Source organism: Lontra canadensis, unplaced genomic scaffold, assembly GCF_010015895.1.
Source record: "Lontra canadensis isolate GAN:19392208 unplaced genomic scaffold, GSC_riverotter_1.0 scaffold29, whole genome shotgun sequence".
Taxonomy (NCBI): Eukaryota; Metazoa; Chordata; class Mammalia; order Carnivora; family Mustelidae; genus Lontra; species Lontra canadensis.
In genome coordinates, this window is record NW_022631023.1 from 1,747,987 (window position 1) to 1,767,069 (window position 19,083).

Here is a 19,083-nt window from a genome sequence, read left to right on the forward strand (position 1 = left end):
TTTATTGGGGCCACGTCATGTGGGCAGCCTCTTCCTGGCTTGTACCAGAATTCCAGACCCCAGGAAGAGTGGGTGTTCAGCACAAGCCATAGTATTTGTACAGTTTATGGCCAGTGAGGCCCTTTCACATGGGTGGAAACCCTCCCCAAATCCACATTCCCAGACACCACCCAAGGGCCCACGTTGTCATCAGGTCTAAGGACAGCTGTGCCAGGCCTGCGGTGCTGGTTCTTAACTACATGGGCCTGTGGAGTCCATCCTTCTGGAGTGCAGGGGCTGGGGACAGTCTGGGTTCAGGGAAGTCACCTGAGGGTGGCTCTTCCCCAGGCACTGCCACCAGCCTATTCAGCCTGTATGTCCTTGAAAGAGGGTCCACGCCCTGGACATACATGTCGCCAGAGGCACCTCCTAGACTCTGCTGAAGGGCCAGATCCTGGCGGCGGGGGCGACAAGCACGGACTACCCTTATGCCGGGGAGGGGGTGTCAGATGGAGGTCTTTCTTGGAAACCACAGACATGAATTCTGATGAAGATGATCAAAACAGGAATTTATTGGGGATCAACAGCTCACAGAATGAGGGGTGATGCAGAAGCCAGCTCAGGAATCAGTACAGGAGCCAGGGACATACGGGTCCAGTGGCAATGCTGAGACACAGCTCTGGAGAAGGTATTTGATCTCCTCTGCTTTCACAGCACATGGGGTTCAAAGGCTTGGGGGAGTCCAGCTGGCCATGCTGGGGTCACTGCCAACCCAGATGGAGGAGGCAGGGCATATTGACTTGGGAAAAGTTGCTACTTGAGGAAAGTCAGCGGGACAAATGCAGAGTGGGGAACAGGTGACCAGTGTCCACCATGGGGCCCGGCGAAGGGGGCTGGACAGCTGTCTTGGTGCTCAGTGAAGAATCCAGGCTGTGCACAGGAGCTCCTCAGGTTTGGAGTGGCCATAGAAGATCACTCAGCAGCAGGACTTCTGGGCCGAGGTGGGCATGCAGCAGGCCTGGCGGGAGCACGCGGGGCGGCAGAGCAGGGACACACAGGAGGACCGGCGGCAGCAGCTGGGCTGGCAAGAGGAGGCGGGGGCACAGCAGGAGGGGGCGGGCTTGCACACGGGACGGCAGAGCAGGGACACGCAGGAGGACGGTCTGCAGCAGGACGAGGAACAGGGGTTGGGCTGGCAGCAGGAGGAGGGCCCAGAGCAGACAGGGGTGCAGCAGACGGGCTTGCAGCAGACAGGGGTGCAGCAGACAGGCTTGCAGCAGACAGGGGTGCAGCAGACAGGCTGGCAGCAGTCTTCCTGGCAGGGGGAGGAGCTGCAGCAGGAGGGCTGGCAGTTAGACTGCTGGCAGCATGAAGAGACTGAGCAGGGGGAGGCCTCACAGCAGACAGGGGTGCAGCAGACAAGGGTGCAGCAGACGGGCTTGCAGCAGACAGACACACAGCAGTCTTTCTGGCAGGGGGAGGAGCTGCAGCAGGAAGGCTGGCAGGAGCTGGTGCAGGCTGACTGGCAGGGGCTGGACCCGCAGCTCGCAGGGGTGCAGATGAGGGTCAGGCAGGAGGGGGCACAGCAGCTGGAGTCACAGCAGGTGGGGGCACAGCAGGTGGGGGCACAGCAGGAGGGCTCACAGCAGCTCTCTGGGCAGTCGTCCACCTGCCAGGAGTCGGGGCAGGAGTCACAGGAGCCGGGCAGGCAGAAGCGGCTGTTGTAGCTCAGGTCGCTGGAGCAGACGGACAGGGTGGACGTGGCCATGGTGGGGGCGGTGGGGCTGGAGGAGGCTGTGAGTGTAGTGTGAGTGTGAATGTGTGAGTGTGTGTGAGGTACTGAGCTGTCGGCTTTTATACCCTCCTGGGTGTGTTTGTCCCAGCAGCAACCCTGCTCGCCTCCCTTCCTTGTTGCTGTTTGGAGCCCCAGGGACTCTCATTAGCGACAGCTGCGTGTTTGGTTCTACGAGGTATTTGCTTAGCTATAAAACTCCTAGTGTGTTTTGGGGTCTGTTGACTCATCCTAAGCTACCTGTGGTCTAGAACATGCATTGAGCTAGAAAAGTGAGTCTGTAAATAGCATGTCATGGGGCCAGGTTGGCTGCATAAGAATCCATCTATTCCAATCTTAACTTTTGTGGACACCTGGGTGGGTCTTGTGCACACTGGGGGCCCCTGCTTGTCAGCGTGGCACAGCTGCCAGTCAGAGAGAGTGTGGAGCCAGACATGTTCTGGTTGTGACTCCCTGGTCTTCTCTCTGGTGTGGGGAGTTCCCCTGAGGGCATGTGCAGGTGGCAAGCAGGAGAAGGTGAGGCAGTCAGGTGGCCACACTTTCCATGTCCTTGGATGGCCATGAGGGCCACTTCTGCCTGACCACTCACCGAGCCATGTTCATGGCCTTCTTACGCCCAAACCCTGCACAACTTGAGTACAAACTGGAGTGCCCTATTTCCCGCCTGCCGGAAGTACAGCTCCCACAAAGCCTTCATAGGAAAAGCAATGGTTTTTTGTGTCTCCTGTTGATTTTCTTGACTGTTAACTGAAAAATTCCTTGGGTCACCCCAGCCAGAAACTTGAAGGTCATCCAAACCCCTTCCTTTCTTCTGCAAAGAATATCTAAGTGGCCACCAAGTGGTTTTGGTTCCCTCTGCTAAATAAATTTCCATCCTCCCTGGTCCTTCTACCTTCCAAGGATGAATGTATTCACTTTGGAGCCAGCCCCCCACGTGCTGGAAACTGTTGAGCTGGAGAATGCATGGGTCATGACTCCATGGAGGGCTGTCAGCCAGGGGAGGTGGGTGCTTGGTGCCCCATGATGATAGTGAAGAGGGGGTTCAGCAGTACGGGGCCTGGGGGAGTGGCATCACACCCCAGCGGGAGGTCTCTGGGGGCCTGCAGGTAGCGTATGCTGCCCCTGCTGCATCTGTGGCCTCTGATTCTCACCCTTCCTGGCCATTCTGTTTCCGGAAGAGGTTCTCACCCCAGGCCTCTCACCTACGAGGAGGTCCATGCTGGGGAAGAAAGGGGTTCTAGGAATTCAACTAAACTGTGGCTGAGTTGTCTTTCTTTATGTTTTGAGTTATAAACCTGGTGTAGATCTGAGTGTGGTTCAGCTTCTGGCCCTTCTGGAGATACAGGAACTAATCTGTAAGCTAGAAGTGCTTGGCAGGGGTGGGGAGAGGGTGATATTTGCTGTCTATGATGTGGCAGCCTCTGTTAGATATATGTATGCCGGCTGAGGATGGCCCCAAAACCTGGATAAGATACAAAAACGTCTGTGCAGAGCTTTTGAAGGCTGCTGATGAGACTGAGTGTTGAGGGCCAACACGTGGAGAGGAGCGATGTCAGAGAGGCAGGCTAGCATCTCGGAACGGCTTTTCCTGAAGTGCAGCTGATGAATCCTGCTGTGGGGTGTGAAGGGATGTAGAGAGGCTGGCAGAGCTTTGGGAAACCTCAGGGAGGGTGGAGAGAACTCCACGGGAGTCTGCGACTGCAGAGGCAACATGGACCCAAGGGGTCAAGACCCCAGGGAGACGGCAGTTCCCAAGAGGAATTCCAGAGCTGCAGGCTGAATCTCAAGGCATTTGCCAAATTTTTATGCTATGCAGGAAAGGTGCTAAGAAAGCCAGCGGAAAGCCTTTAACACCCAAGCAGAGATTCAGCAGCCTCATTGCCAGGGAGACTCATAACCCTGATGACTGGCCAAGGAGGAGCCACTCTCAGGTGAGACCCCAGGACAGCTTGGCCCCAGGAGGGGAGAACCCTCACATCGGTTTGAGTCCTCTGCCCCACCCAGGCCACCAGCCAGAGTGAAATTCCTCGGAAGGAGAGAAACTCATCCAGAGCTGCGAGACTTTTTCACAATGTCAAACATTCAATCAAGAATTATAGTCATGTCAAGAGACAAACAGATGATAGAAACAAGCCTGAGGTGACAGTGTTGGAGTTAATCAGACACAGACTTTCGAGAGAATTGTGTTGGAAGTGCTCAGGGAAATAGGTGTAAGGAGGGAGACCTTTATTGTAAAACTGAAACATAGACGAAGAAAAAAGTAGAAATTTTTGACTGAAGAGAACACAGGACTGATATTTATGAACCGATCTGTGGCTGTCATAACAGCATGGGGGGCGGATAGTGGGAATGGAACAATGGGATGGCATCCTTAAGGGGCCAAATGAAATGACTGCCGAACTGGAATAGAGCTCCCCAAGAATGCCGATCAGAGGTGAAGGTGCCACAAAACATCACTAGACCAGCAAACGCGGAGTGAAGTCCTCACCAGAAGATGCACTTTGAAGTCGCTGCCACAGGAAGCTTTCGGGTAGGATGGCTGGAGGGCAGAAGTGCAGGACAATGGAGGAGAACCTGAAAGGATAGATAACAGTACAAGTAGAGTGGAAACTGGCCCACATGTCCCTTCGCAATGTTGTACTATATATCATATTTACACTTTCCTGTGGGCTCTACAGTCTAGTAGAGACGAACGGTGCAACACAAGCAGGGGGAGGAGCTGAGGTGTGCTGGGGTCTCAGGGTTGCTCCGGAAGTGGCCCGTGCTCCAGATGGGCCCGTGCCCATCAGACTTGACCATCTTAGGAAGGCACTCTGTAGCCTCTGGGCTGACCTCTGAGACAGTTACGAAACCACAGACAACGACTAATGAATGGGACAAGGCAGATAAATAATAAAAATACCCCAAAGCGGTCAGGAGATTGTAAAAGGAACATAAGATGTTTTAGACAAACAGAAAACATACAGCCAGATCGCAGATATAAACCCAACTATCAATACTGAAATTAAATGTCAAGTATCAAATAAAATATTTCAATTCACAAATAAATAAAATAAAGAGTCTGACAAAAATGGAAAACCTGCATACTAACTCTAAGAACTAGATCCTAAATATAAGGGCACAGGAAGTTTGGAAGCACAAAGATGGGAAACATATAGACAAATACAGAGGACAATGTGAGATTCAGTGAAGCCCTAACCAAGAAAGAGAAATCTTTATGTATTCACGGGAAAGGAGCTCCATTGTTACATTAAGTTACAAAAAAACAGAGTGGGTAGATTATGATACAATGTATTTTAAAAATGTACATTATACACATATGAGTACGTGTACAGAGAAAGATGACAAAGTCAATCTTCATTATTCATGGATTCTTTATCTGTGATTCACCTACTCACTAAAATTCCTTTGTAATCCCAAATCAATACTCACAATGTGTGCCTGGGCATTCGCAGACATGTGCAGACTGCTCCAAATTTAAGAAGCGGACACGTGTTCCCAGCTGAGGGGGAATGAGGCTCTGCCTCCCATGTTGGCCCCCAGACTGTAAGCCTGTCCTCGCACTTCATGTCACTTTTGTGCTTTATGCTGTGATTTTGCTGGTGAAAGTGGCGCCAGGCGTAGCACTGGAGGTCTAGAGTTCTGAGCACAAGAGGGCTCACGTGCCTTATGGAGAAAATCCGCATCTGACAAGCCTTGTTCAGGTGTGACTGAAGGTGCTCTTGGCAGGGAGTCCACTGTTAAATAAAATGTATCTCAAGTATTTATTAAATAAGTCGCTTTAAACAGAAACACACATCTAACCCATCATGTACTGAGGGTTGCTGAAAATCTGACCAGAGCTTGCAGGGACCCAACCCCGTAATCCCGTGTTCCCAGATTTGCTAATTCAGTGTTTTTGGTGACTTTCTAGAACCTAGTGACTGTGTAACGAGAATGCACTGTGTGTGTGCAGAGAGAGAATAAGGGGCAATGAGACCGAGAGACAGGCACAGGGATAAAGGGGGGGATGGAGCTGTTTCCTGAGAGGAGGCTGGGGTGCTGGTACTCAGGGCTGAGGGACACTCGCCCTATACCCGCCATCCCCTGCTCTGATAACCAGGGCTGGGACTCCTGCTCCCCAGGACACAATGAGACACTCTGGAGTCAGCTGCTCCAGGAGTTTTATGAGCCAGACAATATCCCGGCAAACAAACACCAACGTGGCCTGGGAGCCGGAACTAGAGCCTGCTGGGGGCCTGGGAGACAACAGCCAGGAAGGTATAAAAGCTGCCAGCCTCAAGCACCACACACACACACTCACACACTCACACTCACACTCACAGCCTCCTCCAGCACCACCGTCCCCACCATGGCCACGTCCACCCTGTCCGTCTGCTCCAGCGACCGGAGCTACGGCGGCCGCGTCTGCCTGCCCGGCTCCTGTGACTCCTGCCCCGACTCCTGGCAGGTGGACGACTGCCCAGAGAGCTGCTGCGAGCCCCCCTGCTGTGCCCCCACCTGCTGTGCCCCCACCTGCTGTGTCCCCACCTGCTGTGTCCCCACCTGCTGTGATTCCAGCTGCTGTGCCCCCACCTGCTGTGATTCCAGCTGCTGTGCCCCCACCTGCTGTGTCCCCACTTGCTGTGACTCCAGCTGCTGTGCCCCCTCCTGCCTGACCCTCATCTGCACCCCTGCGAGCTGTGGGTCCAGCCCCTGCCAGTCAGCCTGCACCAGCTCCTGCCAGCCCTCCTGCTGCAGCTCCTCCCCCTGCCAGAAAGACTGCTGTGTGTCTGTCTGCTGCAAGCCCGTCTGCTGCACCCCTGTCTGCTGCAAGCCCGTCTGCTGCACCCCTGTCTGCTGCACCCCTGTCTGCTCTGGGCCCTCCCCCTGCTCCGCCTCCTCCTGCTGCCAGCCCAGCCCCTGCTCCTCGTCCTGCTGCAGACCATCCTCCTGCGTGTCCCTGCTCTGCCGCCCCGTGTGCAGGCCCGCCTGCTGCGTGCCCGCCTCCTCCTGCTGTGCCTCTGGCTCCTCCTGCCAGCCCAGCTGCTGCCGCCGGTCCTCCTGCGTGTCCCTGCTCTGCCGCCCTGTGGGCTCCCGCCAGGCCTGCTGCGTGCCCACCTCGGCCCAGAAGTCCTGCTGCTGACGGGGTCCGTCTTCCCCGGGGCCAGCTGGGCTCAGGACCCACCCAGTGACAGTGGTCCTCCCAGCCCCCTCAGTCCGGTCCTGACCTGTCAGGTGGCTGCCCACACCCAGGACAGGGTCTTCCATGCGTCCACACTGCTGACATGACCTTGACCTTATAGTTCCCAAGAACGCTGACCCCGCTGGTCCCCAGGGCTCCTGCTCCCGGGAGGGGTCTCCACCACTTCTGGGTCCCCCGTCCTTCCCTCCCAGTTTCTCGGCTCGGGTCCCGTGGCCTCAACTGCTGACCTCTCAGCGCCTGCTCAGACACCCCAATAAACTCACTCACCAGCGCATCTGCTTCCTTTCATCCGACCTTCATGAGGGTGGGGGTCCAGGGGTCTGAGCAGACATTGGTCTCCTCCACCCGGGAACATTTGTAGGAATGGGGGACTGAGAAATCCTGCAGGGCAGGGCCCCGGGGTGGGAACGCCCCGGCCCAGGAAGGTCAGGGCTGCTGGACCGTGCATGCCCAGGGCTTCCCGAGGCTGGCCGCCTGCACACGGGTCGTGGTCTGGGGGTTCTCAGCCCCTGGCCCGTTTCCACCCACTGCCCCAGCTGGGCAAACCGGCCCCAGACGAGCTGGCTTGGGGGCTGCAGTAGCACAGCCCCTATGGGCCCAGGGTCCCCCTGGGGTCCTCCCAAGGCAGTACCCATTTAGCAGAAAGGTGGTGGCGTAGGGGAGGCACTGCTCCAAGGTCCCAAAGAAAACAACTAGGTTTGAAACAAAATATTACGGGTCAGTGACAGGACCCCCAGGATCCCGTCCTGGGCGGGAATCTGAAGGCCATCATCTGATTGGTCTGGACTCCGCGTGGGAGCCTGAGGGACACGGAGACCTGGTGCGGGGCCTTTCCTGTTAACTGAGAAACCATCAGGCCTTGAATTGCTGTGAAGAGCGGGCTGCTCAGATGCCAGGATGACAGAGATGTCGCCTGAGAACACTGGTGGACAAGGGCAGGAACATACAGCAAGATCACCCCCCCTCAGGGTTTCAGAACTGTTGCAAGCAGTGGCCCAGTGGCCCCCACAAACCCTCCCCTCCCTGCCCATGAGCCCCACTCTCCCCATGGCTATGTCCACAGCCAGAACCCAGAAAAGGAACCCATGCTCTCCCCTGGCTCTCCGTCTCCTTCCCTGCAACCCCAGCCTCCTCCTGCCCACGCCACACTCCCCACCTGCTACAAGCTCCTTGCCTAAACCCTGCCCCAACCCTAGCAGTGTTTTAACTAACTCCTTAGTTTAAAATCAGCTTTCTGGGTCCAATGTACAGAGAGTCAGGCGCGCCTTGTCTCACTACGCCGTTTGATGAGTTTTGAGAAGGGTCTGCATCTTGCTACCTCCGCTGGGGTCAGGAGCTATCAGCTTCCCCTCCCGCCAGAGGTTTCCCTGCGTCCCCAGCCTCCGTGCCTGCCCGCCGCCTGGCAGCAGGGGCCCCACGGGGCTGCCGAGGCTGACCTTTTCTGGAGCGTCCCAGGGAAGGAAGCAACAGGCAGGCTCCGTGACCGGCTTCGTGCACTTGCCTCTTCTGCCGCGCATGCTCGTAGTGAATCCCTTCTTAACTGCCGAGTGGTGTTTTATCGCACGGGGGATCACAGCCGTGCACTCACCTGTTGAAGTCCATCTGGGGTGTCTCCAGGTTTAGTGGTTATGAAGGAAGCTGTGGGAGCACCCGTACTCCACGCGCTGCCCTTGCTCTTGCGCGAACACCGGGGGTGGGCTTGCTGGGTCACGAGCAAGCGCAGTGTGCGTGCTGACACTGGCCTTCCCGCGGCTGCTGTGCGGGGTCCCCGAGTGTCTGCTCGGGTCCTCTGCCCCCCGCCCCGCAGTCGAATCGCCTGTCTTCCTGTTCACCGTCAGCGTCCTCCACGCATTCCGGGCGGTCACTTACCGTCCGTGTACACAGCAAATTTCCCCACCTGTGCCCAGACTTCTCAGCTTCCCGGTAGCATTTTTTCAGTAGCTGGAATCTCTAATTTTGATTAAATTCGATGCATTCCCTTTCTTCAGTGGTGCTGAGAACTCTGCCTAAACCCAGGGTCACGCTGCTTTTGTCCTGTGCGTACCTCTAAATATTCTATGGCTTTAACTTTTGTGTTAAGTTCTAGGATCCCTTCTAGTTAATTTTTGAATCTGCTGTTGGTTGTTCCAGAATCACTAAGTAAGAAGATTATCCTTTTTCCACTGAATGACCCTCGCCCAAAAATCTGTGGACTGTACGTGTGTGGGTCTACTTCGGGACCCTGCGGTGTCCTGTCTTCAGCCTTTGTTCTTGTACCAATAATACACGGTCTCCACCAACACAGCTTTACGTGAAGTCTTGAAATCAAGCAGCTAGTCATCCGACTGCATTTTTCTGTTTCTGTTTCTCTTTTAAAGATTTTATTTATTTATTTTACACAGAGAGAGAGAGAGATAGGGGACACAAGCAGGGGGAGTGGGAGAGGGAGAAGCAGACTCCCTGCTGAGCAGGGAGCCCGATGTAGGACTCGGTCCCAGGACCCTGGGATCATGACCTGAGCCAAAGGCAGAGGCTTTAACCCACTGAGCCACCCAGGTGACCCCACTTTTCTTCTTCAAAATTCGTTGGCTATTCTAGATCCTTTACATTTCTGTATCGATTTTAGAATCAGCTCATCATTTTCTAAAGAAGAACTTGCTGGGATTTTTATTGGAATTGCATTAAACTTGCAGTTAAATTTGGGAAGAATTAACATCTTAACAATATTGAGTCTTTCAATTCATAATTATAAATCTATTTCTAATCATTTTGGATGACTTTTTTTCAATACTTTATCATTTTTAATACATAGACCTTGTACATATATTAAGCTTCTCTATTATTTTATTTTTCAATGTTTAAGTTAATGGTGTGTTTATTTCATTTCCAAGTGTTTATTGCTACTATGTAGAAATTTAATCAGTTTTTGTGTGTTGACCTTGTATCCTGTGACCTTGCTAACTGCACTTAGGAATTAAAAAAAAAAAATATTTATTTATTTATTTATTTATATTTCTTTTCCGTGCTCAAGAATTCATTGTTGATGCACCACACCCAGTGCTCCATGCAACACGTGCCCTCCTTAATACCCACCACCAGGCTCACCCAGCCCCCCACCCCCCACCCCTCCAAGACCCTCAGTTTGTTTCTCAGAGTCCACAGTCTTTCATGGTTCACCTCCCCCTCCAGTTTCTCCCCAGCTCCCTTCTCTCCATCTCCCCATGTCCTCCATGTTATTCCTTATGCTCCACAAATAAGTGAAACCATATGACAATTGACACTCTCTGCTTGACTTATTTCACTCAGCACAATCTCCTCCAGACCCGTCCATGTTGATACAAAAGTTGGGCATTTAGCATTTTTACATATTAGGATTGGGCATGGGATTCTCTCTGTGGGAAGGATCTTAACTATATTTCTGTTACTTCAATGGATAGAGGGCTATTTTGGTTTTCTATTTCTTCTTGTATGAGTTTTTATATGAATATATCTTTCCAGTTACTTGTCCGTTTCACCTAAGTTGCTGACTGCGTCAGCATCAAGAGTTGCGTTCTTCTTTTATTGTTCTTTTAATGCCTGTAGTACCTGGGGCAATATTTCATTATTCCTGATGTTGTCTATTTATTTCCTTTTCGTTTCTTTTTCTTGACTAGTTAATGTAGAAATTTATTAATTTTGGTGATCTTCTAAAAAATTAGACTTGGTTTTATTAATTTTCTCATTTGTCTGTTTTCTGTTTGGTAGATTTCTACACTTCTCGATTATTTCCTTCCCTCTACCTATTTTGGATTCAACATGTGCTTCTTTTTGTAGCTTCTGAAGGTAGAACCTCAGATAATTGATGGATTCCTTCTTTATTATTATGAATTATTAAAGCTATAGATTTTCCCCTATATACTGTGTTAGTTGCATTCTATAAAGTTTATTTTTATTTTATTAATATTTCCAATTTTCCATTGTGATTCCTTCTTTGACTCATGGATTATTTTGAAGAGTGTTATTTAATATCCAAATAGTTTTTGATTTTCCAGATATCTTTCTGTTCATGATTTCTGATTTTGTTGTGGTCAAACAACATTCTCAGTATGATTTCAATCCTACTAAATATATTAAGGCTGGTTTTATGATCCAGGATATGATTTATTTTGGTGAATGTTCCGTGTACACTTAAAAAAATGTGAACTCGACTTCACTGTTGTTGGATGGAATATTGCATACATATCAGTAAGCTCAGGTTAGTGTGCAGTGTTTCTCAAGTTTTCTATGTACTTCTCAGTTTCATCCAATTTGGAAAACATTTGGCCATTATCTCTTTAAATATTTTTCTGTCTCTCCCACCCCTCATTTTTTCTCCTCAGGGACCCCAATTATATTTATGTTAGACCATTTAATATTGTTCCTCAGATCCCTGACACTCTGTTAATTTAATTTTTTTTTCTTACTGTCTTTCAGTTTGGGTAATTTCTGTGATTATGTCTCCTAGGTCACTGATCATTTGCAGTCTTTGTTCTACTTTTAAATTCATCCTTTAATTTTTTAAAATTATTTTTATTAACATATAATGTATTATTTGCCCCAGGGGTACAGGTCTATGAATCGCCAGGTTTACACACTTCACAGCACTCGCTATAGCACATACCCTCCCCAATGTCCATAACCAAACCACCCTATCCCTAAACCCCTTTCCCCTTGGCAACCCTCAAGTTTTTTTGTGAGATTAAAAGTCTCTTATGGTTTGTCTCCCTCTCAATCCCACATCCTTTAATTTTTTTATTGTTAAGTTTCTTGACTCTTGGAGTTCCATTTAGTTCTCTTTTGTATCTTACATTTCTCCTTCTTTGTGTTCATGTTTTCCTTGAAATCCATGAATACATTTACCGTCATTGTTTTAACTACCTTGTCTGCTAATTCCAGCAATTGTCGTTTCTGAGTTTGTTTGTATAATCTGTTTTGCCTCTGGATTATGAGTTAGATTTTTCCTCTTAATGTGTCTAGTAATTTTGGGGCACCTGGGTGGCTCAGTCAGTTGGGCGTCCCAACTCTTGCTTTTGGCTCAGGTCATGATGTCATGGTCGTGGGACGGAGCCCTGTGTTGGGCTCCACATTTAGTGCAGAGTCTGCTTGAGATTCTCTCTCCCTGATTTTGATTTTGATTTCCCTCTGCCCTGCCCCCACTTGTATACATGCATGTGCGCATGGGTGTTCTCAAATAAATAAATAAAATATTTTTTAATCATGTTATGTTGGTCACCATACAGTAGTGCATCATTAGTTTTTGATGTAGTGTTCCAAGATTCATTGTTTGCATATAACATCCAGTGCTCCGTGCAATCTATGACCTCCTTAATACCCAATACTGTGCTAACTCATCCCCCACCTCCTCCCCTCTAAAACCCTCAGTTTGTTACTCAGAGTCCACAGTCTCTCATGGTTCGTCTCCCCCTCCGATTTCCCCCAACTCCCTTTTCCTCTCCATCTCCCCATGTCCTCCACGATATTCCTTATGTTCCACAAATAAGTAAAACCATATGATAATTGACTTTCTCTGCTTGACTTATTTCACTTAGCATAATCTCCTCCAGTCCCAAAATTAATAAAATCTTTAAAAAATGTGTCCACCAATTTTTTATTGGATGCTGGGTTTCAATAAAATAATAGCGTAATACTGGTGAATGTTGTATGTTCTTTCCTTCCTTTAAGGAGTGACGGGCCTTGCTCTGTCTGGCACCTACCACTTGTGGATTGGCTTGATAATTGTGATGCTTCTGTGCTTGTTTTTATGTTTTGTATGGCAGATTGAGAGAAGGCTTTATTCTCAGGCAGGTTTAGGACGACCATTAATATGTGACTTCTGGGATCTGTACGTGTAACAGATTACACCCCTCAGCATGTGCTCCTGACACCATGCCAGGGATATCAGTGGGGCATGTGAGAAGATTTTAGGCAATACAGAGATGAAAATTGCCAATTTTGAAGTTAGGAGGGCATTTAGACATGCTCTGGGAAAACATGGATCTAGCAGATCCTAATCCCGATTGAACGGGCATTGTGAGGAGTGACAGTGGCAAGTCAAGGAAAAGTACAGGAGGGTGAAGGAGGAGCCCAGGATGGCCCCAAGGGCCAAAGGGCTGCAATACCCATCCCCATCCTCTGCCGCCCAGCTGGGACCCCAGGGAGTCACAGGAAGCCACACAGGGTCCTGCAGGATGGCAGTGTTATGTACAGAGGGCGGAAGTGGACATGTGGTTGGGCTGGGGAATAATGATACATGGAGCCAGGGCTCTGGCTGGTCTTGGGTGTTTATTGGTCAGTTTCCTTAAGTGTATCCAGAGACAGCTGATGGGTCACTGAGCTGAGGACACAGAGACAGGTGGATAGATGCTGGGCTGACACTCATGCAGGGTGAGAGATATGGGGGGGAGGCCACTGCCATGGGGACTTTCTAGGAGACCTTTCTAGGGCCAGAGCACTGAGTGTGGATGTTTGGTTTGTCTATGTCTGCAGCTCAACAGCAGGCTGGACCAGAACACACAAGGAATGGTCCATGTGCTGGAGCAATTCAGGACATGGTGATCAGCTTCCAGGTTGGACCTGCCCCTGTCCTCAGTGGGGCAGCCCCTTAAGATGGGTCAAGAACAGATTGAGGAGGGGTGGCTGGGAGGACCACAGTCACTGGGTAGGACCTGAGCTCAGCTGGCTCCATGGGGGATGTATCTCATCTGCAGCAGGACTTTTGGGCTAAGGTGGGCCTGGGGCAGGCTGGGCACATGTGGCAGTAGAGTAGGGATGCGCAGGAGGAGGGTCTGCAGCAGGACAGGGAACAGAGGCTGGACTGGTGGCAGGAGGGGGCTGAGCAGGGAGAAGGGCTTGCAGCAGACAGGGGTGCAGCAGACAGACACATAGCAGTCTTCCTGGCAGGGGGAGGAGCTGCAGCAGGAGGGCTGGCAGGAGCTGGTGCAGGCCGATTGGCAGGGGCTGGATCCGCAGCTGGCAGGGGTGTGATGAGGGTCAGTCAGGAAGCTAGGTGCAGCAGGTGGGGGCACAGCAGGTGGGGGGGCTCATAGCAGGTGGGGGCACTCCTCACAATGCCCGTTCAATCGGGATTAGGATCTGCTAGATCCATGTTTTCCCAGAGGGGGAATGAGCAAGGGGGTTGGTAGCAGGTGGGGGATGAGCAGGGGGGTTGGTAGCAGGTGGGGGCACAGCAGAGGGGGCACAGAAGGGGGTCTCGCAGCAGCTCTCTGGGCAGTCGTCCACCTGTCGCCAGGAGTCGGGGCAGGAGTCACAGGAGCCGGGCAGGCAAACACGGCTGCCGTAGCTCCGGTCGCTAGAGCAGAGGGACAGGGTAGGCGTGGCCATGGTAGGGGCAGTGGGGCTGGAGGAGGCTGTGAGTGTGAGTGTGAGTGTGAATGTGTGAGCGAGTGTGTGAAAGTGAGTGTGTGCCTGGTGCCCTGACTTTCTCTTCATACCCTTCTGGCTTGTGCTATCCGGCATTAGTCTCCCCAGGAGCTCCCCTCCTTGGTGCCGAGAGCCAGGTCCTGCAGAACCAGCCACAGCTGTTTCACTTCCTGGAGTCCCCGCTTAGCTCACAACACTCCGGAAACTGATCTGGGATCTCTAACTGCTTTTAGTCCTAGAAGGCAAGCTTGGAGGGTGGCATGCAGGTTTCTTGCTGTTTTAGTGGGGTCGTTGGGGGCCCAGGTGGCATACCCCGGTGTTGGGGGCTGGGTCCCAGGCCCAGGTCCTGGCGAGCACTGTGGTGGACTGCTCTGCTGGCCGAGGACCATCAAATGCCTCAGTGCTTGGAGGCTTACTTGGTTTCTGTGTAACGGTGATGAGTCATGATTCATATGCTGCGCTGCATCAGTGTCCTGTGGCTAACCGCAGACGGGGCTTCAACAGCAGAGATCCATCATTTGGAGGCTGGATGTCTGAGATCAAGGATTGGCAGGGTTGTTTTGTCCTGGGGCCAAGATGGAGAATCTGTTCCATGTTCTCTTAGCTTTGGGAGTTTTCTGGCTATCTTGGGGTTCTTTGGTTTGTACAAGCATCTCCCCATCTCTGCCTTCATCCATCCTGCCTGTGTGCCTGTCTGTGTTCATGTTTTCTCATCTTACAAGGATGCCAGTCATACTGTGTTGGGACACCTCTCCCCCAATGACCTCATTGTATCTTGATCATCTGTGATGACCATCTTTTAGATAAGGTCACTTCTGCAGGTACCGGGGTTGGAACACAATTTGACTCTTAGCAAGCACCTACTCTGAAGCAGACTCAAGGCCAGGATCTGGGATGGAAGAAAAGGTGGAGCAGGCCTCCTTTCTTGGGGACTGCAGTCCACAGCTGGTGAAAATGGGGCACAGGTGGCGCATGGCATGACAGACCAGCCACACCTGCACATCTTCTGCTTGTCCTGGCATGGCTGAGCTCATGGGACACTTTGTGCCTTCGTGTCATTTACAGAATAATTGTAAAAAGAGTCCAGTGGCTACACACGCCCTCACCCGGCTTCCTCTAGGAACATCTTATGTATCCATAGATCAGTGACAAATCTCAGAAATCAACATTGGCACATTACTGTTCACCAAAGGACAGACCCATTGCCCATAAATGTCCCCTCTCTGGTCCAGGTCCCCATGTGCATTGTAAGGTTTCCTTACTCTTCTCTAGTCTGAGACAGTTTCTTGGTTTTTCCTTATCCTTTGTGTCTTGACACTCTGGAAGAGCCTTGGTCATGTGCGTTGTAGAAATTTGGGGTTGTCCGAGGTTTCCTCACAATTAGAGTGAGGTTATTGTGTCTGGGGACAAATCCCACAGAAGTAACTTGCCCAGTGAAGCAGGGGCACATGTTTTTGCTGTGTCTAGTCACTGGGGATATGGTTATTTGTCCCCTTTGTAATTAATAAATATTTGCAGTGGGGGGAGATTCTACAAGACTTTGCAAGTATCCTGTTTCTGCTGTCATGTTTGTCTAATGGTTTTAGCGTCCCTCTGGGGGCCATGCCCGCAGCAAGTTCACTGTGATGTTCTTTTTTTATTTTTTATTTTTTATCTTTAGTATGCTACCTTAGACACCGTACTCACTGTGGTGCTTTGATGGTGAGTTTCTAGTTCCCTACTCCACCTCCACTCATTAACTGAAATTCGTCTACAAGGAGGAGATGGCCATTTTCCTCCATGTATTTACCTGTTCTGGTTTATTTTATTTCATTACCAACTAGAGAATATTTGTTTTATTATTTGAGTAATAATCCAGTATCATCATTATTTTCTTATTCACTTTGTTCTGACTTTGAGCCTTGGGACCTCCTTCCTGTACTGTCAGCATGCTTGCAACTCCCCAACATCTCACATTTGTTTCCAGCTCCCCTGGAAATCTCCCCGTCCCATTCCTGGGATCAACCACTTCTCCAGGGAGCCCTGCTCCTTTTAGTGGATGATGGTATTTAGAAACCACGATCTGGAGCTAGGTGTGCTCAGGCTGCTGGGGAGTCACTTCTTTAGTGGGCAGAGCAAGGAAATGCTTGTGCGTGTGCTAACACGTGCCTGAACTCAGGGGGACACCTTCAGTCTTTGGGCTTGCTGGATGGTGGTAGCTGAGGTTTTGTCTAGATCAGCTTTCTCAGGATAAAAAGCTGCCTCTTGTTACTGAGAGATTATATCATAAGTGGATGTTGGATTTCATGGAATGCTTTTATGCATTTATTGAGATGATCATACAATTTTCTTTTTTAGTCTGTTAATATGGTGAATTACATTAATTGATTTCTTAAAGCCTTTTATTTTGAAATAATTAGAGATGTACAGGAAATCACAAAGCCAGTACAGAGAGGTGCCATGTACTTACATTAATTGATTTTTTAAATATTCACCCAGGGGCGCCTGGGTGGCTCAGTCATTAAGCGTCTACCTTCAGCTCAGATCATGATCCCAGGGTCCTGGGATTGAGCCCCACATCAGGCTCCCTGCTTGGCAGGAAGCCTGCATCTCCTTCTGCCTGCTGCTCCCCCTGCTTTTGTTTCTGCTCTTGCTGTTATTCTCTGTCAAAAAAAATAAATAAATAAATAAAAATGTTCAACCAGTCCTGAAGTCCCAGATAAACCCCACTTGGTTGTGATGTATTTCCCTTTTTACATGTTGTTGGATTTGGTTTGTAATGTTATTCAGAACCTATATGTCTATTTTTATGAGGCTATCGATCTGTAGTCTTTTATTGCAATGTCTTCAGTTTTGACAAAAGTTGCCAATATCTCCTTCTCTTCTATTTTCTAGAAAAGATTGTGTAGAGTCAGTATTTGGTCTTCTTTAAATATTTGGGAGAATCTCCTGAGAAACTGGGGTTTTCCTTAATAGGTGTAGGACTTTCTGGCCATCTGTTTCTTCTTTAATATAGTGCCTACTGAGGAGTTGGTCCATTTCACACAAGGTTTTGAATATAAGGCATAATGTTGCTTGTGGAAGTCCCTCATTATTCTTTAATCTGTGAAAAATATTTGGTAATACCCCATCTTTTGTTCTTGATATTGGTAAATTATTTCTTGTTTCCCCCCGCCCCTGGTCAATCTGGCTGGAATTTTATGAATTTTATTCATCTCAAGGAATCAACATTGGTTTCAATTGATCTCCTCTGTTTTTCTTGTTTTCTTGTTACACTGAGTTATATTACATACAATTACACTGACTTATCCTTCCATTTTCAAGTTTATTAAGTTAAAGCTTAGACGGTGGATCTGATACCCATCTTCTCTTCTAATGGAAGCACTTACTACTATAAACTTCCTTCTCCTTTAGCTGCCCCCACCAGCCTGATCTATTGACCCTTGCTGGCTCCGATTCCATAATTCCTGGATTCAGTGCATATATCTGAAGGGCAACAGAGTTGATGAGGACTCTCACACAATGGGATTGGCAGGCAGGCAAACATCTAGGTGCTGAGCATTTGGACTTCCACAACCTGCAGCCCGAGGCCACTACAGCCAGATTCATCCTCTGTTCCTGTTCTCACTCGCCAGGGGGACGTGAGATAAGGGAACATGGAAAGCTGGCTGGATTGCAGAGATAATCATGCCTGGCAGGAGAGAGTCATGTTTTTATTACAAAGATTCCCCCGGGGGTAGGGACTAGTGCTTCATCTTCTCCTCTCCCCACTCTCAGCTCCTGGCAGAGGAGACTAAGAGGTGGCATTTTGGATCATTAGAGACAAGCTCTGTGGGCGGGACCCCGAGGGCAGCTGAGCATCCTGTCCTGGGAAGAGCTCAGATTAAGCCCCCTTGTCCCCATGCCAGCCCCGTGGTCTGCAGATTTATGCACTGTCTTTTGCCTCCTGAATGTCCATGTGCCCAGTGAGGCCAGGCGCTTCTTATACATAGTGGACAACACGCAAGAAAGGTGAGAAAGGAAGGTTCTGGTTTTGGGCTGGCAAGTGTAAGTCCAGTGAGTCGACTTATCCCCAGACTATGTGTGGGTTTTTCTGTGCCAGCTGATTAAGGCACACCGCCAGATGCCCTTTTGCTGATTTATGTAAGGTAAACTTAACATCAGCTGTGTACTGGCCACATGGATCCTATTCAAGGGTCCTGCTTAGCCAGCCCTGGCAGCCTGCATTCCTGCAGGAAAACACATATCCTCCCACAAGCTCATGTGGGAAGTTAATAGTTGACCTAAAATGTGGCCTGGCACAGAGCTGACTGCATCATGAGGCCGGGCCGTCCATTTCCAAGTCAGTTACTGTGAGGCTGTCCATTTCTGGGGAGCAACTTCTGCCTGCCAGACAGTATTTTCAGTCCCTCCTGGAGCCCTACAAGAAAGGAAGATACCATCCCCTATTGCTGACGAGGAGACTGAGCCTCAAAAATGCCCATGACAGAAGTGCAGGACATGGCACATCCCAGGGGAGCTGGGCGTCAAGGCCACGGTCCTTGCTATACTGTCTGCTTGACCCTTTGGGGAGTGTTGTGCACCCTGCGAACACTTTGACTTTGACAGATGACTGAAGTGGACAAGTATGAATTTAAAAGCATTGATGTGTGTAGAGGGCACAGCACAGGCTGGCCACAGAGCTCTACTCAAAGACTCTACTACGTCTTTGCGAGGTGATTCTTGGTGTCACTGCCATTTTGGGGCCTCCCTGAGGCTTCAGTGGCTTGAT

The 19,083-nt window shown here is 50.1% G+C and overlaps 1 protein-coding gene across 1 annotated transcript; it reads right to left on the reverse strand.

The window, feature by feature from the left end:
- Nucleotides 1-955: 955 nt before the first annotated feature.
- LOC116872333 (keratin-associated protein 10-7-like) lies at nucleotides 956-14,294 on the reverse strand. Its single transcript, XM_032865512.1, has 6 exons — nucleotides 14,139-14,294; nucleotides 13,703-13,876; nucleotides 8,545-8,658; nucleotides 7,672-7,756; nucleotides 6,697-6,921; nucleotides 956-1,773 (listed from the first exon to the last, which is right to left on the reverse strand). Exons 1-6 carry the CDS (start codon nucleotides 14,292-14,294, stop codon nucleotides 956-958), a joined length of 1,572 nt encoding a protein of 523 aa, XP_032721403.1.
- Nucleotides 14,295-19,083: the final 4,789 nt, after the last annotated feature.